This window comes from Otolemur garnettii, unplaced genomic scaffold (assembly GCF_000181295.1).
Source record: "Otolemur garnettii isolate 467f Iridium unplaced genomic scaffold, OtoGar3 scaffold00128, whole genome shotgun sequence".
NCBI classification, from domain to species: domain Eukaryota; kingdom Metazoa; phylum Chordata; class Mammalia; order Primates; family Galagidae; genus Otolemur; species Otolemur garnettii.
In genome coordinates this window covers 5,564,059-5,577,301 of record NW_003852523.1, presented here as the reverse complement: position 1 = coordinate 5,577,301, position 13,243 = coordinate 5,564,059, and the positions used below count along the sequence as shown (strand labels likewise).

The following is a 13,243-nucleotide window of genomic DNA, read 5'->3' as shown; positions in this document are numbered from 1 at the left end:
AAAAAAAAAAAAAAAAGATAATGGAAAGTAAACGATCGGCTCAGCACCTGTGACTTAAGTGGCTAAGGCACCAGCCACATATACCTAAGGTGGCGGGTTCAAGTTCAGCCCAGGCCCCCAAACAACAATGACGGCTGCAACCAAAAAAAGCCGGGCCTTGTGGCAGGGCCTGTGTTCCCAGCTACTTGGGAAGCTGAGGCAGGAGGCTCGCTTGAGCCCAGGAGTTGGAGGTTGCTGTGAGCTGTGATGTCCGGCACTCTACCCATGGGGACAGCTTGAGGCTCCGCCTCAAAAAGAAAAAGAAAGTAAAGGATAGAAAAAGACCAGTGTCACATCTGACCCCCTGACATATAAGCTAAACCGCAATTATGACAGAGTCAGGATGGGCCCACCCAGGTGACTGGATGGGCAGACGGGTAGAGGGGCACATGGAAGCTTGTGGGCCCAGCGCTGTCCTGTCTCTGGACTTGCAGAGGAATGTTGGTGCTGACAGTGCACTCATCTGCTAGGCTGCGTTCCAAGTACTTTTATGTGCTTTCCACACATGCTGTAAGTCACAGTTTTAAACACATATAAAAAAGGGTAGTTATTAAGGCTCGGTGCCGGTAGCTTAGTGAGTAGGGTGCCAGGCCACATACACAGAAGTTGGTGGGTTCGAGTCTGGCCCGGGCCTGCTAAACAACGACAACTGCAACAAAAAAAATAGCCAGGCACTATGGCAGATGCCTGTAGTCCCAGCTACTCAGGAGGCTGAGGCAAGAGAATCACTTAAGCCCAAGAGTTTGAGGTTGCTCTGAGCTATGTCACCAAGGCACTCTACCGAGGGTAACATAATAAGACTGTCTCAAAAAAAAAAAGTATTTAACAGTGGGTATTAGAGACCCACTGGAGATTATTCTTCCAGGTCCTACCTGGAATTTAGATCTTTCCTGCAATAATGCAGATTAAAAACTAAACTTGTGGCTCAAGCGGCTAAGGCGCCAGCCACATACATCTAAGGTGGCGGGTTCGAATCCCTAGCCCGGGCCTGCCAAACAACAATCATGGCTGCAACTAAAAAGTGGCCGGGCGTTGTGGTGGGCACCTGTGGTCCCAGCTACTTGGGAGGCTGAGGCAGGAGACTTGCTTGCGCCCAGGAGTTGGAGATTGCTGTGAGCTATGATACCATGGCACTCTACCCAGGGCAACAGCTTGAGGCTCTGTCTCAAGAAAAAGAAAGAAATGAAGCCACACATCAGATTATCAAAATTTAAAAGTATAACAAGGGGCCAGGTCCAGTGGCTCATGCCTGTAATCCCAGCACTCTGTTTCTTTAGGGGTTTTGTTTGCTTGTTTGTTTTGAGACAGAATCTCAAGCTGTCACCCTTGGTATAGAGTGCCAGGCATCATAGCTCACAGCAACCTTCAACTCTTGGGCTCAAGTGATCCAGTTGTCTTAGTTTTTCTATTTTTAGTAGAGACAGGGTCTCACTTTTGCTCAAGCTGCTCTCAAATTCGTGAGCTCAAGCAATACACCCACCTTGGCCTCCCAGATTGCTAGGATTACAGGCATGAGGCACTGTTCCTGCCTAAACCCAGCACTCTTCCTTTCATATTTCCTTTATCTTCAGGTAAAGAAAAATGTCATTGGGGGCTAGATCAGATGCGTAGGGAGGGTGTTCTAGCATAGTTGTTTACTAGCTAAAAACTCCCTCTAGACAGTGCTACATGAGCTGGTGCATTGTTGTGATGCATGAACCATAATTTGTTGGCCAAGATTTTTAGTTAAGATTTTCCTATCTGGGCTTGGCACCTGTACCTCAGCAGCTAGGGCACTGACCACATACACGGGAGATGGTGGGTTTGAACATAGGCCAGGCCTGCCAAACAACACTGATAACTATAACAAAAAAAAAAGATGGGCATTGTAGTGGGTGCCTATAGTCCCAGCTACTTTGGAAGCTGACACAAGAGAATCGCTTAAGCCCAAGAGTCCGAGGTTGCTGTGAACTGTGATGCCACGGCACTCTACCGAAGGCGACATAATAAAACTCTGTCTCAAAAAAAAAAAAAGATTGGGTGGTGCCTGTGGCTCAATAAGTAGGGCGCCAACCCCATATACTGAGGGTGGCGAGTTCAAACCCAACCCCAGCAAAACTGCAAACAAAAAAAGAGCCAGGCATTATGGCAGGCACCTGTAGTCCCAACTACTCGGGAGGCTGAGACAAGAGAATCACCTAAGCCCAGGAGTTGGAGGTTGCTGTGAGCTGTGACACCACAGCACTCTACCAAGGGCAATAAAGTGAGACTCTGTCTCTAAAAAAAATAATAAAATAACCATACTAAAGAAGTAAAGAATACAAGAACCTATGGCCAGGTGTAGTGGCTCACGTCTGTAATCCCAGCACTTGGGAGGTCAAGGTGGGTGGAGTGCCTGACCTCACAGGTTTGAGACCAGCCTGAGCCAGAGCGAGATCCGGTATCTAAAAACAGCTGGGTATTCTGGCGGACACCTGTAGTCCCAGCTACTTGGGAGGCTGAGACAAGAGAATCGATTGAGCGCAGGAGTTTGAGGGTGCTAGGAGCTATGAGCCACAGCACTCCACTGAGGGTGACAAAGTGAGACTCTGTCTGAAAAAAAAAAAAGGAATACGAGAACTTAGCTTTGAAGCACAGTATTTTGACAATATACTTTACACTAAATACAAAAACAATGGTATACAAACATTTTCCTCTGTGTAAATCTGATTTCATAGGGTGTGGGTTAGCAATTCTGAAACTAATTTGTATTTTAGGATTGAGCAACTATGTAAATACATATATTATAGGTGAAGATGGCCAAGTTTCTTACTATCAGAAAAATGAGTTCAAAATGAAGAAATGCAAAAAGCCATGAAGAATTTTGTGATGTTGGCTCAGAATCTGACTCAGGGTCTTAGGGCACTCAGAATCTGACTCAGGGTCTTAGGGCACACAGAGACAAACAGATCAGGTATATTATTTCTATTTCCTAGTGCCACGTGCTGACATAGCCTAGCAGCAATGACACAGCAACAACCAGCACCCTGAGCACTCAAATCTTGTTTTCTTTTTTTTTTTGAGACAGAGTATCATTTTGTTGCCCTTGGTAGAGTGCCATGGCGTCACAGCTCATAGCAACCTCCAGCTCTTGGGCTAGGGTGATTCTCAGTCTCCTGAGTTGCTGGGACTACAGGTGCCTGCCACAATGCCCGGATATTTTTGTTGCAGTTGCAACTGCTGTTTTTGCTGGCCCGGGCCAGGTTCAAACCCATCACCCTCGGTATATGGGGCTGGTGCCCTACCCACTGAGCCACAGGCACCGCCTCAAATCTTGGTTTCTTAAGAGTTCTCCACTGAAAGGAAACAGGACTCCTTGAAGAAATGGTTAATTCCAAGGCTGTAGCAAGGAAAGGACAAAATTAAGCCTGAAAAAGTGTAGAGCCAGAAGGTAAGGCAGCAGTCGGAAAATGATGAGGGCATGTTAAAGGGCACACAAGGCAATTCCAAGTTGCTCCCAATGCCCAAACCAATGTATTTCAACAACAAAATAAAATATTGATGTGATGAACTAAAACTCAGAGAATAAAATAAGCATCCATTCTGAGCCCAGTGTAAGTCCATATCAACATAAATAACAGAACAACTAAGTGAATGAATAAAATAAAAATAAATAAAGGAGAAATACTAGCTCTTCCTTACATGTGAGTGCCAATTAACATATGTAGCAGGAATGATGGAAACAAAGTGGTCACTTGGCCAACACTGAACTACAGTAGTATTTGTTCAGGCAAGAGTCACCGATATGTGGGTGGCGCCTGTGGCTCAGTGAGTAGGGCACCGGCCCCATATAACAAGGATGGTGGGTTCAAACCTGGTCCCAGCCAAACTGCAACAAAAAAATAGCCAGGCATTGTGGCGGGTGCCTGTAGTCCCATCTACTTGGGAGCCTGAGGCAAGAGAATCACCTAAGCCCAAGAGCTGGAGGTTGCTGTGAGCTATGACGCCAAGGCACTCTACCGAGGGTGACAAAGCTAAAAAAAAAAAAAAAGAGTCACCAATGTGTAACAACTTTAATGGAAGAAAGTATTAAGAAAAACAGGGTATTTGTAGTCTAAGCATCTCCACATAACATACTTGTTAACTACAAGGGAAAGTAGTAACTTTTCTATGAGGAAAAACCTAGCAAGCACCATAGTTAAAGTTAGCATCTCCAGTAAGAGATATACCAAATACCAAAACCATATGCCCTCATGTAATTAACAGACAGGGAACTTCTTCACTGCCACAACATTCTTGCCATAATATGATCTGAACTAAACCAGGAAAAACCGAAGAAACCAAAACTGACAGGCGTTCTACTAGTGCTCTCCAGAAGGGTCACAGGAAGACTAAGAAGCTGCCCCACATAGGAGGAGAGCAGAAAACTGAAACACAACACAGACTCCTGGGCCAGACTCCTGTGGCATCAGTGGAATGCTGGGCAAACTCTGAGTCAGAGTCAGGCCCATCTGCCAGCTCACAGCATTTTCAATGTTAATTGAAACTGACTTTGATAATTATACTAAGATTATATATGACGTTAACATTTCAAGGAGCTGGGTAAAGAGTATACAGGAACTCACAAATTTTTTGTTTAAGTTTGGCATTATTTCAAAATGAGAAGTTAAATTATAATCCTTTTAATTTATTTACTTTTTTTTTTAGAGATAAGATCTCACTGTCACTCAGGCTGAAGTGCAGTGGCATCAGCATAGCTCACTGTAGCCTTGACCTCCTTGGGCTCACTCAAGTCATTCTCCTACCTCAGCCTCCCCAGTAACTGGGACTACAGGCACCACCACTACCACGCCCAGTTAATTTTTCTTATTTTTTGTAGAGATGGGGTCTCACTATGTGACCCAAGCTGGTCTCAAACTCCTGGGGTGAAGTGATTCTCCCACCTCAGTCTCCCAAAGTGCTGGGATCACAGGGATGAGTCATCCCTCCCAGGCAATTTTTTTCTAGGAATAATTTGTTGAGACATCTGGCCAGTTTTTTTGTTGTTGTTTTGTTTTGTTTTGCTTTTAGAAACAGACTCTCACTTTGTCACCCTCAATAGAGTGCTGTGGCGTCACAGCTCATAGCAACCTCCAGCTCTTGGGCTTAGGTGATTCTCTTACCTCAACCTCCCGAGTAGCTGGGACTACAGGCACCTGCCACAACGCCCAGCTATTTTTTTGTTGCAGTTTGACCAGGGTCAGGTTTGAACCCACCACCCTCAGTATATGGCACTGGCGCCCTACTCACTGAACTACAGGTGCCACCCATCTGGCCAATTTGTAATTTAAAATTTAAAAAACACTTCTCTGATTTGAATGTTTAAAAAATAATCGAATATTAATTATACTTCATGAGCTTTATTCTTCCAAAAGTCCTGGCAAGAAACATTCAGAGAAAAACCACAGAGAGTTAACACTTGGCCTCCCAATATAGCTGCCACCTTCTCAGCTGTGAGGAGGCAGGCACTGAGAACTTGCTCTCCCCAAGAGAAACACTGAGAGGACAGGGAAGAATTAGCAGCTGACAAACAGCCCCAGGCCTATCCAACAATAGGAAGTGGGAGGACAGCAAACTGGCCACAGGCCACCAGAGGGCTCCACCCAGCAGCTCCTAAAGGTCTTACAATTTTTCAAAAGAAACATCCCAGATTTGTAGGTAGAATATCGCAAATTTTAAAAATTGGCAATGATTCCACTTTTTTTTTTCCCAGTAAGGCAGACCAGACCCATCATGACTTTGAAATAAACTCCCCCATGCGGCTCAGGCCACAAGTGGCAGACCCCACTTTCCTCAGCAACATACCTGCCCTCCTTCCCTCCTCATCCCACCTCTAATAAAAAGGCAAAGGACAAGGATGCCACTCAGGTGCACCTGAGAGTAGGTGAAGGAAAATTTTGTCCTGTTAAGGGGCCGATGCACCCACATATGCATAGCTGTAAAACTGCATTATCAAAAAAGCAACTGATACTTGCCTTTAAGCAGTCAATCCTGAATTTTTCAAAATCATATAAAAGAGATAAAACATTTATTAAAAGTGAAACAGTAGAAATTTACTCACCTTTTGTAAAGTAAAATAAAACTCTCTTGACCTACTTTACAGTGGCAAAAACACACAACGATCACTTGTAGTAAATTACCCTAGTAATGACTACATAAGATAAGCAAATGTTAAAACGCAACACAGAGCAAGTGTACCTGAGCTGCAAACACCCCTCTCACCCCATCAGGGCTGTCAGTACACGCCGTGCCTGCGGAAACACTCCCTCCTCCAAGGGGCACTCCGTCCTCCGCAGGGGCTACCGGACTCTCCTCCTGGACAGGCGCAGGGATAGCCGAGCCCTTCCTCTTCGCCGTCTTTTTCTCCGAATTCGCACAGTCACCTTTTGTTTTTCTCTGTCGGAAGTGAGCAAGCTGCGCAAAAATGTAGAGAAGAAGTAAAGGCAAAGGTAAGTGAGAAAAAAATAACAGAACCACAAGGTCCACAGACTGGTGGGGAACATGAGGCCCCAGGGCTGACCCAGGCCACTCAGCCACACCTGGCCAACAGACTGTTTCCCACAAACATCTATGAGGCCAGGATTAAGTTCAGAATTATACCTAGGACTATTAATTATGCCTATATGTAGACAAAAGAAAACAACACAGCTGATTGGCAGAATAGCTTTTTTAGCCTTTGGCAGTTTACAAAAAGTAAAACTTTAAAAAATATATCTATTTAGAAAACCCATGGTTTAAACTACACTTTTTAAAAATTATGTAAAAGCTAAACCTCTCTGTTCTTGCCCCCATTTTCCCCCAATGAAGGAAATACACAGCCCAGCCAAAACTTCCTAGCTAGCCATGCATTCTGAGACAAGGTTCAGAAATAGCAAAAAATTAATTAAGCCAGGTCAATCTAACATCTTCCTTTATGAAATCAGATGTTCTATTTTTCACGACACAGCTCACCAAAGCACCAGGGACCTCCACAGAATGTCGCCCATTAGAAAGCACAACCTCACTCTGCTCAGTTCTCAAATCCAAGGGCTTCAGACTACATGTGCATGCACTATCTCCCACTAACACCTTACCCAAAAGGTATACAAGCTAACATCAGCTTTTCACAGGGGGACATTTATTCCCTCAAATGACAAGCCATAAAAATAGATGCATTTAAGAAACATTTGTGTAAATAATACAAGTGCACAATCTCATGTGACACTGGAAAATTATACAAAGCTATTCACACTAGAAAAAGCCTCTCAAGGAAAAACTGCCTTCAAAACCAACCCCATTTTCATTTATTTTAATACCCTCCTCCATCACATTCCACCATCTGTGGCAGAGTTAGCTTTCTGCAGCCCAGGCCTGGTCTCTTACACCTTGTTCCGGCCTCACCTTCAATGCTGCAAATCACCACAAGCTTGAGAAACAGTAAGTGCTAACTGAGTCCTTAACTAAGTGCTAACTGTGGGTTTGTTTTTACCTCCTGGCCCATGTTGTGTGCCAGGCCTTCCTCTCAAAACCCAGTCAAAAGTCTCACCATCAGAAGAAGCCTAAGTGACAACCCTGTCCTCTGCCTGCCATCCGCCTTCCCTCTGCCTCACCCCAGTTACTAGTATTCTGGATGGTCTCTATAATGTGGTGGACCTGTGGTCTCCTCCAAGAAAGGAACTTGCAGTGAACATCCCTGCTTGCTGGTCCATAGGAAATTCATAAAGTGGCACCCTGTCTGACCTCAGACACAATTCCATGTGGCTCTCCCTCACTCCTTGACAGAGCTGGTAACTTCCTGGGGTCCCATAGCAGGACAGGGTGGCACAGGGAATGGGAGCCACACCGAAAGTGCTGAGGTTTTCTCCACTCTGTCTCTAGGGTGGGGCTCATCTATTCAGCATGTGTTTTAGTCCCCACAATATGCCCGAGAAGAGTGTGCACCTAACGGAATAATTTTCTTTAAGGTAAAACCTGGGGCAGAAGGGCAGCATCTGTGGCTCAATGGGTAGGGCGACGGCCCCATGTACCGAGGGTGGCAAGTTCAAACCCAGCCCCAGCCAAACTGCAACAAAAAATAGCTGGGCATTATGGCGGGCACCTGTAGTCCCAGCTACTCGGGAGGCTGAGGCAAGAGAATTGCCTAAGCCCAGAAGTTGGAGGTTGCTGTGAGCTGTGAAAGTGAGACTCTGTCTCTTAAAAAGAAAAAAAAACTGAGGCAGAAGACAACAGCAGGATCCCTCATTGAAACCTGACTCCAAAGCACATGGAGTCCAGGGGAGCGACCACCACGCCACAGCTGTGACCGGTTGCGAACTCCCGTTCACCACTAGGGAACTTTCCATATGAAATGGCAAGCCAGCCGTGGTGGCTCACGCCTGTAATCTTGAGACCAAAGCTTAGAGCCTAGCCTGCGCAGCAAAGCGAGAACCCGATTCCACAATGAATAAAAAAAAAGTAGCCGGCCTCCTGGCGCCTGTAGCCCCTGATACTAGGGGGGCTGAGGCAACAGGCTAGCTTGGACCTAAGTGCAGCGCTGACGCCACCGCACTGCAGCCAGGCAACAGGACCAGAGCTGTCCCCAAACCATCAAAGGACACAAGCAAACGGAAAATTTGAAAGGGGGAACCAGCCCTGGGCACAACTCTGCAGGGGAGCGGCCCACGCTGGGATAGCCCTCGGGTCTCCCCCTGCAGCGTAGAAGCACCAGGCAGTACCAGCAACCCGCCGCTGACTACGCAGGCGCACGCCTCTTCGCCCCGGTACGCCGAGAACCCGGCACGCCTACGAGACGCTGCGCTGCCAGGATGCTGATTGGCTGAGGCCAGGTCGGGGACGGGCACAGGCTGAGAGCGGCGGTTTCATGATGGCGGCAGCCAAGAGGCAGCTTCCTCCGGAGCCCGAGTGAAAGGCGAGACTTCGGCAGCTGCCACAGCCCGATTACGCCCTCTCCCGGCAGAGGACGCTGGCGAGCACCGGAGCCCGCCCTTAGGACTTCCCGCTGGAGCTGTGAGAGTTGGCAGCTCTGCTGTTTACCTTCGCTCGCCCGGCCTCCACCTTCCTGCGCCGCCGCTCTTGCTCATCTCCTTCCATCGCCCCCTGGGGCACCTCGTGGCCCTCCCGGAGGTAGCGAGGCTGACGCGGGGCCCTCTCCGCTCTATTTACACTACCTCCCCGGAGCCCGGTCTCGCCCGCCCCCCGCGGCAACTGTCACGCAGCGGTGCTTGCCCCGCCCCGCGCGCCCGCCAATCAGGGCCCCGGGTCAGCGCTCGCGCACGCGCGCTCAGAAGTGTGCAGAGCTGAGTTCCGCCCCGACCGGCCGCTGGCCTCCAATTGGTCGGGAACGTGTTCGCCTTCTTCGGGAGAACCAATGAGCGGGGCGTAGAAGCCGAGGCGCGCGCTGCGCTGGTCGATTTCAAAAGCTTGCCTGGTTCGCTGCGCACCCAGTCTGCGACTCTGTGGACCTCAGCCGTTTCGGGCCGTGGCGCCCAAAGTCGGTGGGCACCGGGATTACAGCCTGGCAGCTCTTAGCATTGAAGGGACAGAGAGCCCCTGAAGGGGGCCCTGGATCCTTGTCCTCTTAGTCTTGGGAATGCAATGGGCCCCGCCTGCAGGTGCTGAGCGGCGCGGGGTCTGCCCACGGCCCCACAACCGTCGGCCCCACCCAGCAGTCCCACCTGGCAGAGCCAGGTGGCTCCGTGCTGGCGCCTGTGGGCAGTGCAGGCGACCTCACACCTGGGGTTTCTGTCCAGGAACATGGAGCTGACTTGTCATCGAGGTCTGGTGGTCTTTCTGAGGAGGAAAATTCAGTGAGGGTGGAATTTTAAGTGATACAGTAATTTCACCCAATTCTAGATCAGAGAAAGAGGGGACTGACTGGTTCAGGGAAAGGCAAAAGCGGTCTCAAGTGAAAATGGGGTAAGACAAATGTTTGGGTGAATCATTCCAAGTATGGTGTAAATGGCTCTTAAAAAGGAATGTGTTGTACTTCCCACTCAATCTTGCTGTGAACCTAAAACTGCTCTAAAAACTAAGCTGGGCGCCGTGGCTCACGGTGGCTCACGCTTGTGATCCCAGCACTCTAGGAGGCCCAGGCAGGTGGATTGCTTGAGCTCAGGAGTTCGAGACCAGCCTGAGCAAAAACGAGACCTCCATCTCTACTAAAAATAGAAAAACTGAGGCGATGGCGGCGCCCATAGCTCAGTGGGTAAGGCGCCAGCCACATACAGGCTGGCGGGTTCAAACCCGGCCTGGGCCAGCTAAACAACAATGACAACTGCAACAAAAAAATAGCCGGGTGTTGTGGTGGGCGCCTGTAGTCCCAGCTACTTGGGAGGCTGGGGCAAGAGAATCGCTTAAGCCTTAGGGTTTGACATTGCTGTGAGCTGTGACACCAGGCACTTTGCCAATGGCAACGTATTGAGACTCTGTCTCAGAAAAAAAAAAAAAACCTGAGGCAAGAGGATTGCTTGAGCCCAAGTTGGAGGTTGCTGTGAGCTATGATGCTGTGGCACTATACCCAGGGTGACAGCTTGAGACTTTGTCTCAAAAAAAAAAAATCTATCTATCTATCTATCTATCTATATATATATATACATATATATAATGCTTTTAAAGGGGTCTCCACACCCATAGCTCAGTGGGTAGGGCACCGGCCACATACACTGAGGCAGGTGGATTCAAACCCAGCCTGGGCCTGCTAAAACAACAATGACAACAATAAATAGCTGGGCGTTGTGGCAAGCACTTGTAGTCCCAGCTACTTGGGAGGCTGAGGCAAGAGAATCACTTAAGGCCAAGAGTTGGAGGTTGCTGTGAGCTGTGATGCTATGGCACTCTCTACCAAGGGCGACATAGAGAGACTCTGTCTCCAAAAGAAAAAAATCTCCTCAGGAAGCCATAGAAGCTCCGCCACCAGGTCTTATCTTCCCAGGTCAGACCACAGCCCTTTCCTAAAGTGAGAGGGATTAGTTCGAGACCAACCTGAGCTCTGATCTAGAGGTCTCCTGGTTCCCAGACATGGAATTGGGTGGTTCCAGCAAATACAGGGCCAGGGGTCAGGCAGACAGCACGACCCAAGGAGCAGGGACTGGGAAGACCACAGGCTCAGACTTTGCAAGGTCAGTCCGAGCAGAGTGACTCATGTCTCCCTAGCACTCTGGGAGGCTAAGGCAGGTAGATTGCTTGAGCTCAGCTTAAACAAGAGTGAGACCCTGTCTCTACTAAAATAAAAGAAAGAAAAACTAGCCAGGCTTGGTGGTGCATACCTGTAGTCCCACCACTGAGAGGTGGAGGCAAGAGGATTGCTCAAGCCCAAGAGTTTGAGGTTGCTGTGAACTATGATGTCATGGCACTCTACCTAGAGTGATGGAGTGAGACTGTCTCAAAAAAAAAAAAAAAAAGACTCAGCACCTGTAGCACAGTGGTTACAGTGCCAGCCACATACAGTGAAGTTGGCGGGTTTGAACCCAGCCAGGCCAGCTAACCAACAATGATAACTGCAACAACCACAACAATAAAAACAGCCAGGCATTGTGGTGGGCGCCTGTAGTCCCAGGTACTTGGGAGGCTGAGGCAAGAGAATAACTTGAGCCCAAGAGTTTGAGGTTGCTGTGAGCTGTGACACCACGGCACTCTACCCAGGGTGACATAGTTGACTCTGCCTCAAAAAAAAGAGAGAAACCCAGATTCTGCAAATCTCTCAATTTTTTTTATGTGTTATAGGTTTTGACTAAAGGAAAAAAATCAAGCTTTAAGAGGATTAAAGTTGGTTTTATTCAGAAGCCTGAGGACCACAGCCCAGCAGTGGCCTTTCAGGGAGGTCTGTCCCAGTACACAACTCAGTGTTTGGCTGAATTTATACATAGGCAGTAGAGGTTCAGCACGTGGTTACAGATCTTACATATATTATTGTACATGCAGGGAAAGGCCAGGACCAGGGTCATTTGTATATTATGGGAAACAATGACTCAAGAAGAGACATGGAGCAGTGTGCTCTGTCCTCTTGTCTTCAGAGCGTCCTTCTGGGGAGCTGTATGTTGTCACAGAGTCAGAGGCTTATGGAATTGTACTGGAGAGCAGGATTGAGCATATGAGGGTTCTTATGTTTGCTGCTTTATCTCAGAGATACATTTTTTTTTTTTTTGAGATGGAGCCTTAAGCTGTTCCCCTGGGTAGAGTGCCATGGCATCACAGCTCACAGCAACCTCCAACTCCTGGGCTCAAGCGAGTCTCCTGCCTCAGCCTCCCAGCTGGGACCACAATGCCCGGCTAATTTTTGGTTGCAGCCATCGTTGTTAGGTGGGCCTGGGCTAGATTCAAACCCACCACCTTAGGTGTATGTGTCTGGCGCCTTAGCTACTTGAGCCACAGGCGCCAAGCCATCTCAGAGATACGTTTAAAGCATATTCCTCAGAACCCAAGTCCGTCCTTTCTTTCTTTCTTTCTTTCTTTCTTTCTTTCTTTCTTTCTTTCTTTCTTTCTTTCTTTTTTTTGTAGAGACAGTTTCACTTTATCGCCCTCCATAGAGTGCCTTGGCATCACACAGCTCACAGCAACCTCCAACTCCTGGGCTTAGGTGATTCTCTTGCCTCAGCCTCCCAAGTAGCTGGGACTCCAGGCACCCATCACAATGCCCGGCTATTTTTTTTGTTGCAGTTTGGCCGGGGCCAGGTTTGAACCCACCCCACTCGGTATATGGGGCTGGCACCCTACCCACTGAACCACAGACACCGCCCCCCCAAGTCATTTCTGCATGCATCCAAGAAGGCTTCTGCAAATGTGGGGCCTGAGTCTTATTTCAATCTATTTTTAACTGCTAGAAAGCTGTCAAGCTATGTACATGCCCTCAAGGAGAAGAGAGCATAACTCCCCACCACTCAGTGTGAGCTGTGCCTAATGAATCCCTCTCAGAGAACACAGGAAAGAGGACAAAGTGTCACTTTATGACAGAGGAACCTGATAGGTGTCCAGGTCAGCATCACAGAAGCAAGTCACTTGACAGTGTGTCCCTGTGATAATGCAGTGGTGAGATGGCATTTCAGCTCTGTGATCCTTCCCCAAAACCCAAAAACTCTTTATGACCATGACAGAACATCATACAACAGCCAGGGGCAGTGGCTCGTGCCTGTAATCCAGCACTCTGGAAGGCTGAGGTGGGTGGATTGCCTGAGCCCACAGGTTCAAGATCAGCCTAAGCCAGAGTGAGACCTTATCTCTTAAAATAGCTAGG

At 48.2% G+C, this 13,243-nt stretch overlaps 1 protein-coding gene across 1 annotated transcript in view; it reads right to left on the bottom strand.

Moving 5' to 3' along the window:
• Positions 1-9,199, bottom strand: part of PCNT (pericentrin) — a 133,034-nt gene extending 123,835 nt beyond the window's left edge. The window contains 2 exon segments of the mRNA XM_023518087.1: positions 6,235-6,450; positions 9,049-9,199. Coding sequence (XP_023373855.1) covers positions 6,235-6,450; positions 9,049-9,105 — 273 coding nt within the window. The 5' untranslated portion in view covers positions 9,106-9,199.
• Positions 9,200-13,243: the final 4,044 nt, after the last annotated feature.